This window comes from Oreochromis niloticus, linkage group LG16 (assembly GCF_001858045.2).
Source record: "Oreochromis niloticus isolate F11D_XX linkage group LG16, O_niloticus_UMD_NMBU, whole genome shotgun sequence".
NCBI classification, from domain to species: domain Eukaryota; kingdom Metazoa; phylum Chordata; class Actinopteri; order Cichliformes; family Cichlidae; genus Oreochromis; species Oreochromis niloticus.
Window position 1 is genome coordinate 27696007 of NC_031987.2, and position 18122 is coordinate 27714128.

At 38.8% G+C, this 18122-nt stretch overlaps 2 protein-coding genes across 3 annotated transcripts in view; both read right to left on the reverse strand.

Annotated features, from left to right (window-relative positions):
* pla1a (phospholipase A1 member A) overlaps nt 1-11311 on the reverse strand; it is a 13788-nt gene extending 2477 nt beyond the window's left edge. Inside the window, exons 1-10 of one of the 2 annotated variants that reach the window (XM_013264977.3) lie at nt 10789-11311; nt 9426-9642; nt 8696-8873; nt 8359-8467; nt 6977-7078; nt 4125-4217; nt 3690-3872; nt 3051-3140; nt 2627-2732; nt 1464-1619 (exon numbers count right to left, since the gene is read on the reverse strand). In XM_013264977.3, the coding sequence (XP_013120431.1) occupies nt 1464-1619; nt 2627-2732; nt 3051-3140; nt 3690-3872; nt 4125-4217; nt 6977-7078; nt 8359-8467; nt 8696-8873; nt 9426-9642; nt 10789-10855 (1301 nt within the window). In that variant the 5' untranslated portion in view covers nt 10856-11311. The remainder of the gene's footprint in view (nt 1-1463; nt 1620-2626; nt 2733-3050; nt 3141-3689; nt 3873-4124; nt 4218-6976; nt 7079-8358; nt 8468-8695; nt 8874-9425; nt 9643-10788) is intronic. The other variant, XM_003456601.5, reaches the window with a different exon arrangement.
* A 675-nt stretch (nt 11312-11986) lies between these two features.
* hsd3b1 (hydroxy-delta-5-steroid dehydrogenase, 3 beta- and steroid delta-isomerase 1) lies at nt 11987-16233 on the reverse strand. The gene is given in 3 exon segments (NM_001279509.1): nt 11987-13409; nt 15564-15728; nt 16028-16233. Coding segments are annotated over 3 exon segments (1125 nt in total). The 5' UTR covers nt 16179-16233; the 3' UTR covers nt 11987-12600.
* Between the last annotated feature and the right edge of the window lie 1889 nt (nt 16234-18122).

Below are 18122 nucleotides of genomic sequence, written 5' to 3' on the forward strand. Positions count from 1 at the left end.
CTTTAAGAGTTCAAAATGTGTTGATTACAAAAATATAATTTAATTTTCTCTGTAGCACTTCATGGATTTCATAAGCAGCACACCTTAGTTGTTCACACAAAGCATAAAGATAAAAAACAATATATACAGTGTTATCTTCATTTTAGATGTCAAAAAGTATTTGCGGCTCCCAGTGTTTTCTTTTGCGTGGAAACCGGGTCCAAGTGGCTCTTTGGGTGTAAAAGGTTGCAGACCCCTGTCATAGAGTATTAAAAACAGTCCTTATATTTAAAATTATGTTAGTTTGTCCAATTACTTTTCAGCTTCTGAAAATGGCTCTAAGTCTTCAACAATATAATCATACCTTGATTGATTTAAAGTCCCTTGTGGTGGTGTACAGAGGCAAAATTACAAACATGGTGTCAGTGTCCAAATATTGATTTTTAGGATGATTAATGTTGGCCTGTTAGCCTTTTTTGTTCATAGAAAGAGAGGCGAGATAAACAGGAAACACTGGGGTGAGAGACGAGATGGCGCAATCGTGAATCATGTGGTCAGCTCGCTACACTCCCCGAAGTGAAATAAAGAACTATTTTAGCAACTTTAAGCACATTTTTGATACTGGCCAAATTCACACTTTCTGCAAAACATTAGATTTGATCTGAGCTCAACTAACTCAAATTGCAGCCACTGATCACAAAGAGAAGGCCACCCACTGGTGATCTCTGAGGCACAGTAATGCTCTGTAAAGTACTCTAAAAGGGTCATTTCAGGTTTATGCCAACCTATGGGTGGGACAAAAAGCACAGAATGAATGGATTTTACATTGTCTTTTGGACAACACTGTGTGTTACTGGCATGGTCTGGTTTCAACTGTCTCTCATATTATGACATAACCTTTTCAGCAGACTGCAGGATTGGCACATTAAACAGCTGAAAGACCTGCTACTATTCTCTAGTATGTCCGTTTACCCTGTTTTTTAATTACCTTAAAGAGAGAACACCATCGCTGGCATTTCTGTAGAGCAATTTGCTGTAAGGCTTTGGGTGACAAAACAACAGCATATATTGCTGAAAACTATACCTTCATTGACTCATTGCAGCAACATTTGCTTCAGTTTGTCCAAAGTACTGTAACAGGAAACTGCAATAACAACAAACTGAAGCTGTTTGTTTACATATTTTGGCAAATTTATCATCCAAAGACAGCAGGGATAGACTCCAGCCCCCCGATGACCCTAATAAGCAGTTATGAAAATGGAAAGGATGGATGGAATAAGCAATTGTAGCATATACTCAGCATACAGGTGTTTGCCTGTAAATCTTGCCTTGTTAAAATTCATTGGTAAATGTTGTTTTTGACTTTTCATGTGCTACAGAACATATAAGCATATAAAAAAGCACTCCAGTATTTGTTTCAATGAGAATAGGAGCTGGGGGCTGAACTGAACTGTATTTATGTGCATGTAGTGTCTGCGTCCTACCTGAGAGCGGGAAACTCAGTCACACAGACAGACTTGACGTGGATCTCTCCCTGTCTGTAGAAGCGAGCTCCTGTGTTTGTCAGCCTGATGGAGTTGATTTCACACCGGGGGGTAGAGTGAGCCATCACCGTCCTGTACACTGTTGTATCTGTCTGACTGTAATACACACATACACTGTGCGTGAAAATAATAAACCACATAAGACGAGACAGGCGCTTTCACACAATCACATTTATCATACTGGGAAGTCACTGCACAGCTAAAAAAAACCGTGGTGCCATTTTTCAGATTTACTAAAAAAAAAAAGACTAAACTCAATAAACTTGTGCTCTGAAAACATGTGCAAAGACACTTTTCCCATCTGAACTTTTCTGGCACAGTACTCTGCATCTGGCAGAGCCTTTACACATACAGTACATCTGCTAAAATAAAAACTACCCACTCAACTTTTCTGGTAAAAAAAACAAAACAAAACACAAAAATTGCTTACAAGAAATTACTTGTAATACATTCCTATTCAATTTAATGTACCTGCAAACTGGTATGAAAACTACTACTAATAATAATATTCATCACTGTCTTTTAGTCTCTGTAAACACCCCTTTGAGCCTCTTGATACCAAATAAGCAGTACTACAACCATCAGCCTACATGTGTATCATTATATAGCCCCAACTTATCATCTTCTAATGGCAGCTTCCAGCAGGATAATGCTAAACATCACAAAGCAAAAGGCTACTTTCTCAAATGGGTTTCATGAAAGTGACATGCTCATGAGACCATAACCTGCTCTGAATTCAGAAGGACACTTCGGGAAGTAACAGAAGTTGAGATCTGCAGCAAGGATGCACAGGTACAAAACCTACATGATGCAGTCACCTCATGTGGGATCCGGAACACCAAGAACAGAGGCTTTCTGGGGGACGCCGAAACGGTTGATGTACTTTACCAAATAAAGTGCATGTTCAGGGATTCAGATCTTGAATGCAGACATTTTAAAGTCTGATTTTTCTGCTAGTGATGAGTTTTGGTAATTTTTTTATTTGCTCTTTTTAGGCATGGAACTGAATACAGTACATCCAACCGTACACACTATACTGTTCATTAACTTTAAAGAGTAAGTTCATTAGGATGTAGGCAATGAGAGATGTGTATGATACTTACAGCCTGAGGATCTGCTTTGTTTCCAGGGTTTCATCTGTCAGAGTCACTTCAATCTCAGCACTCTTATCCAGTTTAGAAACTTCTAACTCCACCAGGATGTGGTGAGCTGCTCAGGGGAACAGTGGGAAAAATTTCATTTTAAAGTACGGTAAAACAGGAATTGTTAAACCGTGTTGGTTTAGCAGAAAGAGGAAATCTTGCTATTGGTGGGTTGGTAGGGAAGAATCAGACTGCATAACCGATTAAACAATTTCTTAAGTTAGCTGCCTTCTTTGTGCAGTGACGAGAGGTTAAGTCTGATGAACGTCATTCAAACTACTCAGAGTTGAACATTTTTCTTAACAGGAGATACAAGAAAATAACATTTCTTTTTAAGAAAAAACTTAAAAATTCCCCCGTCTCACAAATACACTGCAACACTCACCACAATATGGCTGTGAAGAAGTTGTGAGGAGGAATAGTTTCTGCTCTTTGGGAATGGGAGATATAGATATCCCACTGTTTTCTGATAAACCTGGAACACACATAATCAAAAGGAATGAATCAAAAGTAATTTCACGTGCATTAACTATGTCGGTATGAGTATGTAGAAGTATCTTAAGCTGAAACGATAAGACGCTGTCAAAAGCTGACATGTGACAGTGGTAGTCTCATACCACATCTACTGGAGGTGGAAGCAAAAAGGAACCCATCCAGTTTACTTTAAGTGAGATGCCATAACAACTTTATAAATACTTAAGGAAGATTTACTTTATAGTTAATAGACTGTATTGTTGGAACAAGTGTTTTGCAATAGAATGGAAGAACCACTGACAGCAGCAAGTCTTGTAAAACTAATGAGGCAGCACTATAGGCTGCAGGACTATTAATATAACTTATAACTCAGTGTCATATTAATCTCGAGCTGAGAAACGTTTTTATTGTAGAGAGATAAATGACACTCCCAAAATATGCACTCACAGCTTTTCACAGTAAGACACAGGATAGTTAGAAACTAACAGCAGCTGATGAAAGGGAGCAGCAGCAGTCTGTGTGCTGCAGGTGGTCACCCACGTGTTATTACCTATTACTGGACATTTCCCCCTGAAGACGTGGCAGTCCATACAGCGTCCGTTCAGGAAGTCCTCATAGTTGGAGCACGGGATCCCCATTAACGGGCACGAGCTGTTCAGCGCGCTGATGTAGACGTCCAGCGCCCTCATGTGGTCACATATCACATAACTGTACACTAAAAAATACAAAAAACCTGACAAAATATAGAACTACTAAGGGAGACAGATGTCCAGAGAATCTCATTAAAGTAATGGAAAAAAATTTCCAGACGAAAAACTGGCTCTGCTCAAAATCTACTCATCTGTAATTGGAATTTCATTTATAACTTCCGAGGGCAAAAAAGCAAGGACGAAAGACACCAATGTGAAAACAACAAAAAAAGAGCTCCTTTCCTTCTAGTTCCCTGCTCTCTTCTGGTTTTTGTTTCAGTGGGTCTTGAACTTACTTGAGTCAAACCTGGAGCGACCACATCCAATCTGGTCCTTCCCTCCATTCAGAAAGAAGTCCACATGGCCAACAGGGATGGAGATGCCAAAATCTGATACAGAAGAAAACTGTCAGCAATTTGTTGCAACATTGCACTGCAAACAAAATTTCAGGTATAAACACAATGTGATTTTATCAGCTTTAATACAAGTGTTAATGAATACAAAAGACTTCCAATGAACTAATAATACACTCTTTTTAGGACATTTTATTAGACCAAGAAAAAATAGAGTGGTGAGTGAGGTGAGTTGGTAAAGATATGCGGAAGTGTTTGCTGGTTTTGCTGCTGTTAGCTACTATTTGCTACCGTTAGTCTCTGTTAGCTGTTATTAGTGAAACTTTCTTTGAAGTGAATGTAACACTGTTGGACACATGAGTGAACAAAGTCTCATAGGATGCGAGAATGTAATCAAACTGTTTATCAGAGGTAAAGTGTGATTTTTAGGAAACTCAAACCTAGCTTAGCTAGTATACTTAGCGTATACTTAGCTAAACTCAACTGTTAGCTGGTGTTGTGCGAAAAAGTGATTTCTAGTAACTCTGTGTGTGTATGTGCACATGTTTTACACCTAATATCTTTGCTTATATTCATAAATAGTCTGCAGTCAACAGAATTTACAAAAGGTGTTATATATAAAGTAAAGAAATGATCTGTTTTGCAAGTATCTTTATGACTGTGTTATTGTACATACTGTGTTCTACCTTATAATCAGTCCAGTCTTTTTTGGCAACTTAAAATATCTTTATATCTGTTATATTTGTTGTAGTTTCTGCTGCCCTCTTGGCCTGATCTCTCTTGAAAAACACATTTTTAATATCAATGAGAATTTTACATATATTTTATTTATGAATGTTAAAGTTGCTTTACCAAAAACTGACTGTAGCTTCTACTTGATGACAAAATGTTCTTTCTGCCTTAAAATGGCTGTTAATTGAGATCATTCATGAGAGATATGTTTGACATATGTTTCACAGATAATAGGCCAACAAGTAATTTACAACTGATTAAATACGTACAATCATTTTTTGGCAAATACCAGAAATCACTTTATGTCTAGCTGTCCAGAGACAGGAGGGTCTGAAAGTGAGTAGTTGCAACAATGCTGGGGATAAATAAGCATGCATGCATGTGTGTTAAGACCATTACACAACAATGTATTGTGAAAAAACAATGTGAAATGCAGATTTTGTTGCGTAACGTACACACACACACACACACACACACACACACACACACACTCACACACTGAATGGGTTTTGTTTTTACAGAAAATTCACCCTAAAAAAAATCAATTGTGACAAAAAAATAAAGTCAATATCAAGCCATGATGAGACATTCTGGGTTCATCCAGTTCCCAAAGCAGTAGCAGGGTTGGATAGTTTTTGTACATATTTCATGTTGGCCAGTTTGAACTCTTGCTGGCAGAACTGGGACCACATCTGAGGAGGCAGAGAAATAATCTCAGAGCTGGCAGACCTGGAGCAGTGTCTAGCTGCGTGTCTGAAGTAAAATAGTATTATTTTACTATTTGGATATTCAGTACTGGTGTGCACTTTGAGTTACAGCACACTTGTTGACAAATGCAGTGTTCTGATTGGTCTGATCGATTTTTTAGAGCTAAAAAAATCAAGCTTGGTTTGAAAAAAATAAATGCCGCATATTTCATATATATTTGGACACTGACACAAGTTCTGTTTTTTTTACCTGTTTGCTGAAACATGGACATGGATGTAATATGTATACTCTAAGCCTTTATTTGAGGGTATCCGCATTCAAACGGGATTGAGAGTTTCAGCTCCTTAACATGTGGCAGTCTCTTTTTAAAGAGACCAAAAGTAATTTGAACAATTGACTCAAAGGCTATTTCACGGGCAGGTTTAGGCAGTTCCTTCGTTATGTCATTATCAATTAAGCAGATAAAACGATAAAAGGCCTGGAGTTGATTTGATGTGTGGTGCTTGCATTTGGAAGATTGTGCTGTGAACAGCAACACAAAGAAAGCACTGGTGACCTCAGCAATGCACAAAGACCTGGACGTCCACAGAAGACAACAGTGGTAGATGATCGCAGAATCATTTCCATGGTGAAGAGAAACCCCTCAACAACAGCCAACCAAGTGAACAACACACTCCAGCAGGTTGAAATATCGATATCCAAAGAGAAGACTGCACAAAAGTAAATACAATGGATTCACTGCAAGGTGCAAGCCACACATAAGCCTCAAGAACAAAAGTACTAGAATGGACTTTGCTAAAAAACAAAATCTTAAAAAAGCCAGCACAATTCTGGAAAAATACTCTTTGGAAAGATGAAACCAAGTCCAACTTCTATTAGAATGATGTCAAGAAAAAAGTATGGAGAAAGCGCGGAACAGCTCATGATCCAAAAAACCCCACATCATCTGTAAAACACAGTGGCGGCAGTGTGATGACTAGGGCGTGCATGGCTGCCAGTGGCACTGGGACACTTGAAAGAGGAGGTTTGATTGTTCTTGAGAACATTAGTCTCTGAAATCTTTGATGACTTCAGGCATTTTGAATAATTTGTGAATCCAATGTGTTTTATCACACCTCAAACTCAAACAAAAGCACATTTATATCTTTGTGTGCCTTAGTAAAGCGTAATGTTACAGTTCCACAGTTGCTCTTTGTTCATAATTTCCAGTAATGAGAAAAAAACAGAAGTCATCAGCCTGGCTGATCTGTCGATGATGCTTTCTAAGGGTTTTCATGTAGTTACAACAACAGTAAGTGGTCTAAGCCATGTTAGTGATGGAAATAAACTTGCAGGTTAAGTTAAAGTTTTCTCACAGTCAGAATCGGTGTGGATGGCATCCACAAACTGAGCGTCAGAAGGGTCCAACCGGCTATAGGTGTCCGCTCCTTTAAACATGGGTCCAGCAGGGTCCAGGCCTGTTTGAAAGTTAAATATCTTTGAGATTAATCACATGCCATGCAATTTTATATTACTAGAAACAACAAAAAGAGTCATTTTTCTCCAGTAGTCTCATAATGAAAGAACTTCATCTCTAGGGAAACTATGGTCAGTGTAGTACACATTGGTGCATTGTCCTGTTTTGTGTTTAAAATGTCAAACAGTGTCCCCATGACCTGGGAACATGACTAGTCTTTTTATCTGAGGTTTTTAGTTTGGATTTTATGGTTGTAGTTTATTCTCTAAATATTCAGTGACCGTTTGTAAGGCAGAGGTTTGGCAGGACTGAAAAGTTAAAAAAAAAAAAAATGGGAATAGTAAGAGAGAGGAAGCGAGAGAAGGTAAATATTCAATTAAATGTTCAATAAACAGTGAGCTTAGCTGCAAACAGCATTGCAAAAAAATAAGGAAATAAAAAATGTCCTCACTTTCTCCAGCATAGCTATTTTTTTTGTAGAAATCTTGTTGTGTGTCTGCCTTTTGTCTTAACCCAGACACAAAAATCTCCTATCACCTCATCTAAATTTGCCTTTCTTTGTCTGGGGATAAACAAATGTATTGGTCCAAAGCTTTAAAGTTGCTGAACTCTACCAATCACAAAAAACAATAACAAAATCCAACCAACTGTCCTGATTAACTGACCATCAAACCAACAAGCAAATCAAACAACCATTGTACCTGCCAACCAACCAACCAACTAACTAACCCACCCATCCTGTGGACCACCCGTTCAATCAACAATAAGCTAGGGGAACATTTAGAAAAAGCTTTTGAATTTCTTTACTTATCAGCTTGTTGTCGTTTTCAAATTTTATCCTTGTCAGGATCAGTGAAGCCTCTGATTTAACCCCGCACAAGTCTGTGTCATCAGACAAAAAGACCTGATATTAGCAACTGAACAGTGGTGTATTGTGCTGGTGGTGCTCTGCTGAAAGGGACTGAGCCTTGTCAAAAAACTTCACAGTGTCTCTTTTCAATGTGCTGTTGTTCTTTGAAGAGCCCTGCTAATTTTTCAGGGTCACACTGAGATCTGTGAGAGCCTGTGATGTGAAAACCTTCACTGTCTTCACTCCTGTTGTCTCTTTATTTCTGTAAACCTAATACCAGACTACCAGCAACCTAAACCTTTTATTTCCACCATAAGGAGGATTATTCTGAGGTGGAGCACATGTGTAATGACTTTTTAAGTGTGCAGCAGTGTTTCCAATTCAGTTTTACATTGCAAGAGATAATATGTATGTAACGTGTCTGAACTCACCTGTGATTCTTCCGATTTTCCCTTCGAACAAAGTTCCCACAAAACCAGCGACATGTGCCCCGAGACTGACCCCGATAAAGTGGAAGGATTCGAGTCTGCAGCCATGATTCTGTTGGAGAAGACAATCGCAAGAATAGACTCTGTATTCAATATAAGCAACCACGAACATATTTTTGTCATTTGTAGAATGAAAAAAATAACTCTTGCAGACTTTTTTTCATAGACTACATAATATCTAGAAAATACTTCTGTAAAGAGTAAAATTAATTGTGCCTGAATTACATTTACATTGCTCAGCGTCATATTGTGGCTAACGAGCATTTGAACAGCTTCGCACCTCCAGCTGATTGATGAGGACAGAAATCTGTATGGCCACCTCTCTGTAGATCTCTACCACCAGGTTGTAGGCAAAGGACGCACTGCGGACCCAGTCCACCACCACCACATTCACATCTTGAGAGCTTAAAAGCGCCTGGCCTAACTTCTTCATCCAGGAGGGCTTAGTCCCCCGGGCCCTGCAAGGATGGGTTGCGGTCAGAAGGCCATTAATAGTATATTAATATTAAAAGTCTAGTTAATAACTACTAAATTCTCTTTATATGCTACACTACTTACACTAAACTGGTGAGCTTAAACTTAGTGTCAATACTGAACAAATTTGATTAAAGTTCTCATAAAGTCTAGATATTTTTAGTTGGTAATACTTGTGGTTAAGTTAAATGTAAATAAGTTAACACTCTTTTTGTTAATACAACTCAAAATGTATAATAAAAACCCCCCATTAAATAAGCATAGACTCTCCATTACTTTTGCCTATTAAATCTTCCAAGGAGAGAGTTTAAATGTCTTTTTATATTGAGCAGAGCAAGTCATTACGCTTGGCAACACTTCAGTTGAAATAAACCATTTATCACGTTTGAGTAACAATGAATGAAAAACATCAACTGTGGCTGTTACTCTAACATAACTGGTGCACAGAATAGCAATAGCACTGATCCGTCCAACACTATTAAATTTGTTTCATTTAAAGATTCAGAGGCTCATACTCTGAAACTAAAGGATCTCACCTGTACCCGTGGATGATCACCTTTGTAGGACGCAAGGGGTTGAAGTAGGAGTTCTCCATGGTGAGGGACATCTCATTGAATGCTTGTGGACAGTCCATGTTTTTCCTGGTCAGCAGCAGATACTGGACATTCACTCTGACTCTTTGCTGCTGGTACTCCCGCCATGTGATGTTGTTGAGATCAGCACAGTGATGATCTTGCTGCCTTTCATCTGAAGCTGGTAGAAGTAGAAGGGCATAGTACATACTATGTAGTTGTTGTTTTAGCCTCACTGTATCATGAAATAAAACGTTCGAGTTTTGTATTTGACAGCATTGTGATTACCACTCTTCTACTACAAAGCCATGCTGTTGTAATAGATGCAGTATGTGTTTTACCATTGACTTGCTAAAATATGCACAGCATGGATGGGTGCATGTGCTGCCAGTTCCACAGACACTAATGCACCCCTCTACCATCAGACTTGCAGGTTTTTGAGCTAAACACTGATGACAAGTTGGACGGTCCCTTTCCTCTTCATGGAAGGAAGAGTCCATGTTTTTCAAAAAGAATGTCAATTTTTGATTAGTAAATGATTTATCTCAGTTTAAACATTTGATGTTATTGTGAAATGTGGGTTCATGTGATTCACAAATGATTGGATTGTGTTTTTATTTACATGTTGCACAGCATCCTAACCTTTTCAAAACTGGAAAACCAATAGTTTTCCCCTTTACCTCAAACATAACAATTAGTGTGGCAGTCCTGTGCAGCTTTAAGACTTTGGCTTTACTATATTTGGAAGTAATTATTTAAAATTTTACTCTACTGCGTTTATCTGACCGCTAACGTCACCAGTAATTTACAACACACATTAAACCAACATTTCTCAGTCTTTCAAGCTTGTGACCTTTTACTATAAAGCAGTGCCTAATTGGGACTTCTTGACAAGTTTTATAGGTCTATGCATATTTAATGATCAGATGATTAACAATCTAATAATGTCAGCCATAATACTATATTGGTCACTTCAGGCATTTTTCTGCTAGGACAATAGCTTCACTTTTGACAGCCATCTTTAGGAGATTTTACTGGTAATACATTAAGTATTATCAGTAAAATGTGAAATGAGCATTTTCGTCTTTGATTCTTACAAAGACAGTTGGAAGGCAGATAGCAGAAAAAAGAATCCCACTTTACTGTAGAGGACAAGTTCCTCATTTGTATATATGGTGCTATGTGTTACGTAATCATTGACTTGCGACAAAAACTCACGTAACACAGTCCCTGTTCCGTCTTTCAACCCTCTTTGCATACATATTTGGACTAACTGTATGGAAAATGATGCAGCAGAGCAAATCTCCTTTATTGGCACAGTACTTACCCACCACCAGTGATGTGATGTAGATCGACAAAACACAGAAGAAGAAGGTTTTGCGCTCCCAAAGCATTTCTGTGGTGTCAGTGAAGTGAATGTTGAAAGTGGCTGCCAGGAGCTTGTTAGTGCTTAGTGGTGCTCAGCGGCTCTCTTTAGCTCCTAGATTGGTGATCAGCTTTTGGCTTGACTAAATCCCAGCTCTGTGCAGTGCTGTAACACTGAAACAGAAACTCAGAGTTTATCTGGCAAACATCAGGGGTGAAGCAATGCTGGAATCCATATAAAACAGGCCAAATTAGTCCAGAATATAAAGACCCGGGTTCACTGTTTCTTTTCCTCTAACGTTCCACTTTTAAACTGAACGTATCCACAACAAACCTCTCGGTGTCATTTTCCCTTTCTTCATTGGATTCATTTAGTGGGCGAGTTTTCTTTTTTTTCTTCTTCTCCCAGTCAGGGTTTGCTGTGGAAAACTGGTTGAAAGTCTTTGCCTGGTGGTGAATCCATGACCTCATTTGTATTCAATGGCTGTTTGTTTAAAAGGCTGGACTCTGGCCTGGCTGCCCACTAGTTTGTGTGTGTGTGTGTTTGTTTGCGTTTGAGAGAGAGCGAGACCTTCAATCCGTAGGTGGGTTTGTGTGGTTCTGCTTGAGAGAGCGAGGACATCTGACAGTGACCGGAGAAATCTGGAAATCAGTAATCAACAGACTGATTTTTGAGTCTTTTTTTTACATAATAAAGCCATTAATGTGAGTCCATCACACACTATTCAGACTCTATGACAACATTCATTTCCTGGAAACCTAACCTATACTTAATCCAAGTTTTGACCACAAACTGAATGACTTACACCGTGAGGAGTTGCTTTTTGTTGTTAAAAAGAGAGGCAGGTTTCCACAGTGTGACCGTATGTCACACTAGTAACACTGATACACACATACATTCATGCACGCACAAATGTAATCCTTTGCATTTTCTTTGTGTTAATGTGATTTAAAGCCATATGTGCAACGTGGACTCTCCACTCACTGTAGTTATGGTGAGTTCATTTTTTATCAAATGGCACAGTTTGCAATGTCACTCAAGTTCAAGATGATGAGCTCAGAATAAATGAATGTATAAAACATCAGTAAAAATACAATGAGAATGGGATTTTTTTTCCTCACAAACACTTTATTAGTATGCGTACGACAGAAACAGCAGGTCATGCAGTGGTTTTTTTATTGAGCACTTATCTATGAGCACATAGTGCACTTTGAAAAACTTTCACAAACATGCCATTTGAAAGAAATGTCAACACTCATGCTCTGTTTTTACATGCTGTACATGCTGTACATTTCTGCTTACTGTCACAGGAAAACTATAAATCTGTGTTATTTGTGTAAAAAAATCACACATTGCAAGAATGGAAACAAAACACAACAGAAACATTGTTACTGTAGCTAGTGGTGTTTGGTGTATATGTTGCAGGTATTAAAGCTTGAAGCCAATGTGGCAATGCTAAAGCTGTAGTTTCGTTAATGCTCACTTGAGGCTGGCTCTAGTATGTCAGTCCCCCTAGACTCTCGTTAATATGCTTGCTAGTGTTAGTTCAAAGGTTAGCACTTAACCCTGTTTTCTGTGAATGCAGGTATGTGTAGCACTCTTTATCAAACTTCCCATGTGGGTTAATGACGTTTATTATCTTATCTTAGAAAGTTAAGCCTTAAAAACAGGACTTCACAATTCCATGGTTAATTTCAAATTATGTCTATATGTTTAACTGTTTCACAAAAAAAAGTATTAATATAGTGCTAATGACTTTGGGTTATTTTTCATCTATTTAGACAAGATTCTTTCTCTCTCTGCTGGCAACTGGGAGGCGAGCCATTCAGTGGTGCGTTTGCGTGCTTCCTCCCAGCTGTATTTGGGGACATATCCCAGATCCCTCTTGGCTTTCTCATAGGAAAAACTGAACGGCGTGTTCAACATGGTGAGGAGCTGACGGTTCAGTGGCGGGACGATGCGTATGAAAGGCCGTAGGATCCAGGCTACTGTCTCCATAAGGAAAGTTAGTAAGTAGAAGAGGGTGAGTGGCATCATGGGTTTCTCTTGAATACTGAAACCCAGAGGAGACATCACGGCGTGGTTGAAGTCTGAATAACTCACAGGTGGTGTGTCATCAGAAACGAAGTAAAACTTCCCTCCAACAGCATTTCTTTTCTGCGGATCTTTGAGGCTGCGGGCTGCTTGGAGATGAGCGGCGGCCACGTTGCCCACATAGACAGGCTTCACAAGGGCCTCGGGGAGCGACATGCGAAGCAGAACGTTTCGGTTTTTTATCCCATCGGCCATGTGGCCTAGGAGGAAGCGGCAGCCCTCTCCATAGATATACGCTGGTCTGAGTGCACAGGTGGCTAGCTGGCCTCCGTTCTGGAGCACCTCACCGTCAGTCTTCAGGGTTTTCTCCTCAGCCTCACTTTTGGTCTTCCTGTAGTTGATGTCCAAAGTGATGTCATAGACGGTGTCCTCACTGCCATTGATTATGGGTTCTCCCTTAGAGTTTGGCCCTATCACTTCAATGGTGCTGGTGTATATGAAGGACGCCACGTTCTCCTGAATACATGCCTCCAAAAGCAGCTGCGTTCCTACGAAGCAAAGATGCTGCTGAGTTAATATAACTAACAATAAACACTGCATATCTCAGAGGAGCACAAAACTTTTATGCTATCAGAGCAACAAGAGAATACAAAGAAGACAAAGAGATTAATTCTGAATTGGGCAATTAATTAATGCATTCATGTATTCCTTTATACTAGAAAAGTTGCTGCCAAATCATAACAGAAATATTTATAAGTTTTAAAAAGCCTTTGTGTAACAGGAAGCTGGTCTTCAGTACATGTGCCGAGTGACAAACTGAATAAAGTTCAAATGGAAACATCAAAAGAAATTGCAGTAGCTGGTAGAAACATAAGTTTAAAGTGTAAATTATTGTGTGCACATATATTATGTCATCTCTGATTATGCATTTTACCCTTCATTATTTAACTGCTGTTTTATCTGTTTAGGTTATTCTCGTGTCAGGTTGCCAGTTTTTCTATGGATCTGCTTTAAGATACATTATATGTAATGAAACCTGGCGCTTGTGCTGTGGTGCTGAACATGGTAAAAACCAAAATGAACACTTGAATCACACACTGGATCTTGATGAATAAAATAGTCAGTGGAAAATGTGCTCCCCCTAGTGACCTTTTTCCACTTATTCAAATCAGGGTCACAGGTGGGTGGGTAAGGTACACCCCAAACAAGTCTGTCGCAAGGCTAACGCACAGATAAAAACATGTTTGCAACTATTCACACAGTCAGTTAGCCTAAACCCATGCATGTCTTTGGACTGTGGGAGGAAGCTGGAGAACCCACGCAGACATGGGGAGAAAATACAAACTTCAGACATACTAACCACCGCACCACCCTGTGAATCACTCAAGTATAAAAAAGACACCTACAGTTATGGTTAGGAGCTTATATCCACTCATCATGGACATGAATATTATGGTAATTTTGAGGTTTTAGTTATTTATTTAAACTCTTCTTTTTTCCACAGAGGAATGATTGTACAGCAAAATCTTTAATATATATATATATATATATATATATATATATATTTATATATACTCAATTTTAATAACTGGTCCTGAAGGTTTCACAATGGCTTTTAAGTTGACAAGGCCAAAGCCTATTAACCTCTTGTATGTCAACTTCTGACCACAACTGTAACTCAATTGATGGTCCAGTATTGCATCTAGACATAACACACAACTTAGCAAAGAACCAATTTTAAAATGTGTTTTTAGGCACTTTGTTACTAGCAGTCCTTCACACGTTCCCATTTCTTTCGTTGAATCTACAGCAAATGCCAAAGATAACACAGTTTGATAGGAATAATTTATATTTTCAGACCATCAACGTGAATTTTTAAAGAGCTGTTAGCTATATCTCAGTATGATGTGCGGTTTGGCAAAAGAAGAAGTGTCATGCCTAAAAAACGACACCACGAACAGGATCTGAAATTCAGGTCCTGAAGGAATATGAAGCATCATCAGAGTTGCTTCATCAGAAATGGTTTCAATGGAAATATGGCATTTTTAAGGCAAGGAACAGGGAAAAAAGGGAGAGCTTTGCCAAATTATTACTAGTAATAAACGACCAAAAACTGCACTGAAAATATTTCAGTGCAATGTGACAGTGATCTGAAACACACTGCTGATGCTGTAAAAGCATACCTATGCTTGTTAGAATTGCACAGGCTGTTTTTGCCTCATATGCTGTATTTTAATAAATTTCTATATAAACTATATACAATCTAAAGAAATGAGGAACGGCTCAACACTGTTGCACAGTACTTTAGGTGCACTACAGGAAGGAAAAATATGTCATTTGTTTCGCTGGTGAACAGTATTTAAAATGCAGTTATTAACTTGGTATTTGTAAGGTAGGTTTAACTAAAATAAAGTAGCAGGAATATTCATATGACATGCAAGTGCTTTAAGGGGTGTAAGGTAAGTGTGAACTGGAGGAAGTAGAAGTAAGTACTGGGCTGTAATAGTGAAAGCAGATCAAAGGCCAGTTAACACAAGTAATGAAAGTAGTTTTAAATGTCAGTGGTACAAAAAACAAAAACAATCGCCCGTAAACAATTCTGCTTCTGCTTTTATGTATGTGATATGATAAATGTATCTATTAATAAATTAATGAAGTCACATAAATTAGGTAAGCCTTCAGTGGATTTGTGACAGCCTTACCTTTGACATTCACCCCGTAAATCTCACTGTACTCCACTGAGTCTTTGATGTCAATGATGGATGCGATGTGGAAGACGATCGATGCCCCGCGGCAGCATTTGATCAGGAAATCACTGTCCCTCATGTCCCCTTCGAAAGCTCGCAGCTTTGTCTCACCTTTGCAGTCTGACACAAAACAAACGAGCCACCGAGACAAAGCAGCAAGACACAAGTTATTTAGTTTAAGCTAAAGCAAATATTTGTCTCTCAATCTACTGTATTGGAGACATTAAAAACACATTTACATTACAGCTTTTAATTGAGGAAGTCGGAAAAGCTGAATTCTCAAATCTTTATATTGGTATTATTCTTAGATTATGTCAGTAAAGGAATATATATAAGACAAATCTACTCCTGCCCATTTCATATCAATTCATGAATTTTAACCTGGAAAAAGGGATGATACGTAGAGCAGAAGAGTTTACCCTCCAAACTCTGCAAAAACTGCAGCTGTATCTGTTTGTCCAGAAGTCGAATCTCAGCCATTTTCTCTTCTTCCAGCAGCAGCCTCACCAGCCTCTTTCCCAAGAATCCACAGGCCCCCGTCACCACGCACACATCACCTCGCAGAGACATTGCAGGTCTCTTTGTATAAAATAAAGGCTCGTGAACAGTCAAAAAGCAGTTGTTTTCTCTCTGATGCAGAGCCTTTCTCAAAAACAGCGGCTAAAAATGAAGAAAAACCCGAATACAGATTTGGTGTCGGATGTTTCGCGATCTGTCTGTGAGGGACGGACAGCACCTTCTGTTCTCTCCACCTCAGCCCTTTTTGTAAGCCCAGAAAGTTACTAGAAAAAAACCAAAACTTCTTTTCTCCAAGGCAGTATTGAAAAAGGGGATGGGCTCAGCTACTCCAGGATGGAATGTGATGCTTTCTGGGGCTGGACAAAAAAGCGGCTGCAAGTGCTTACGCCGTATGCCAAGGACATTTGCTTTTGGGAAATGTAATCTTTTGCTTAATTAGAAGAAGCATTGCATTAGAAGAGGCAGGGAGACTCAGCATGCGACATGGAGGGAAACAAAGCAGAAGCTGAGGGTTCTTTGCTGCTTTCTGCTTTCACAAAATGAACAATTCTACATGGAAAGGCACGTACCCCGGCCTAAGAAGCACTCAACAAACACAGAATCAGAATAAAAAACTCTATTACAAGTAAAGTGTTTAAAATCCCATTAAAGTACAGAAGAACTACTGCTGAGTAATCTAGTATCTAACAAAACACAAACAGGTTTTTTGCACTGAAATGTACTAGTTAAATAAAAGATCATGAAGTGAGACTTCCTCTGTCAAATAACCTATTTACCTGCTGCATAGCACTTCAATATTTTGACTTTGTTACATTCCACTGTGGCTTTCAGCTCTTTGGTAATACATTTTGTGTGTCTTTTATTGTATTTAAGGGCGCGCCTACAATACTCACATGTTCCTTCATTATCTCCAAACTTTTAATTACACTGTACTACGGAGGAACATACACACAAAGGCATCCGATAGCATGGTCAATATTAAATTCATGGTAGTGCAATTACAGCAAAATACTGAACTGGTATTGTTCAGTCTTTAATAGCACTGTGATGTCAAGTCACACATGGTAAGATCCACACCTCACCACTAGTTTGCTTTACTTTAGTTTACTTTGCAGTCAATACTTTAAATATATTTTACTTATTGTCCAATATACTGTTTCTTTATTAAATTAGTTGACTTTTTCCATCACACCTTAAAATGTTTAAATTTCTGTTTTATGATATATTAATAAATCTTTCTTTGTTTGAGTTTACCTGGGGGTTTGGATTCTCCTTCCTGGTTGGCAAAAGGTGTGGCAAAGGGCTGGGGGTCTGAAGTACTGCTGACAGCCTTATTGGACCAAACCACACGCTTCATTGCCTGGGGGGGTGTTTGGAGTTTAATTGTCTTGTGTTAGTTGGTTATATGGCATGCATTTTGTTTTCCCCTTGTGTCTGAGGTTTTGCTAGTTGCTATTTTGAATTTAGTTTATTGAGTTGACCTTTTTATTGGCCAAGTTTTTGGTTTTGTTAATTATCTTTCATATTTTTGTGTCAATAAAACCCCATTTTTTTAATTTAAACACCTGTGTCCTCTATGCCTTACTGCTTGGTCCCTGAGGAGCACAAACACCTCATATCAAATGTCAAGCATGGTGGTGGTGTGATGATTGTGCTTGTTTTGCAACCACGGGGCTGTGCACCACTGTATTCTAGAGTCAAATGCGGGGCCATCTGTGTGACAGCTAAAGCTTCGCTGAAATTAGGTCATGCAATCCCCAGCACAACAGCAAATACCTGAAACAGAATAACTGAAAAAGAAATAACCAAGGTGCTGTAATGGTCCAATGAAAGTCACGTTTTCAAGCTGAAATACTGTGATTGGACCTTACGAGAGCTGTGCAAGAAAGATCTGACTGGGAAACCACACAGTTACTAGGAAACAACCTGTGACTGAGAAGTTAGTTAATGAGAACCATGGCTAACCATGCTTTCTGACCATAAGAATGACTATGA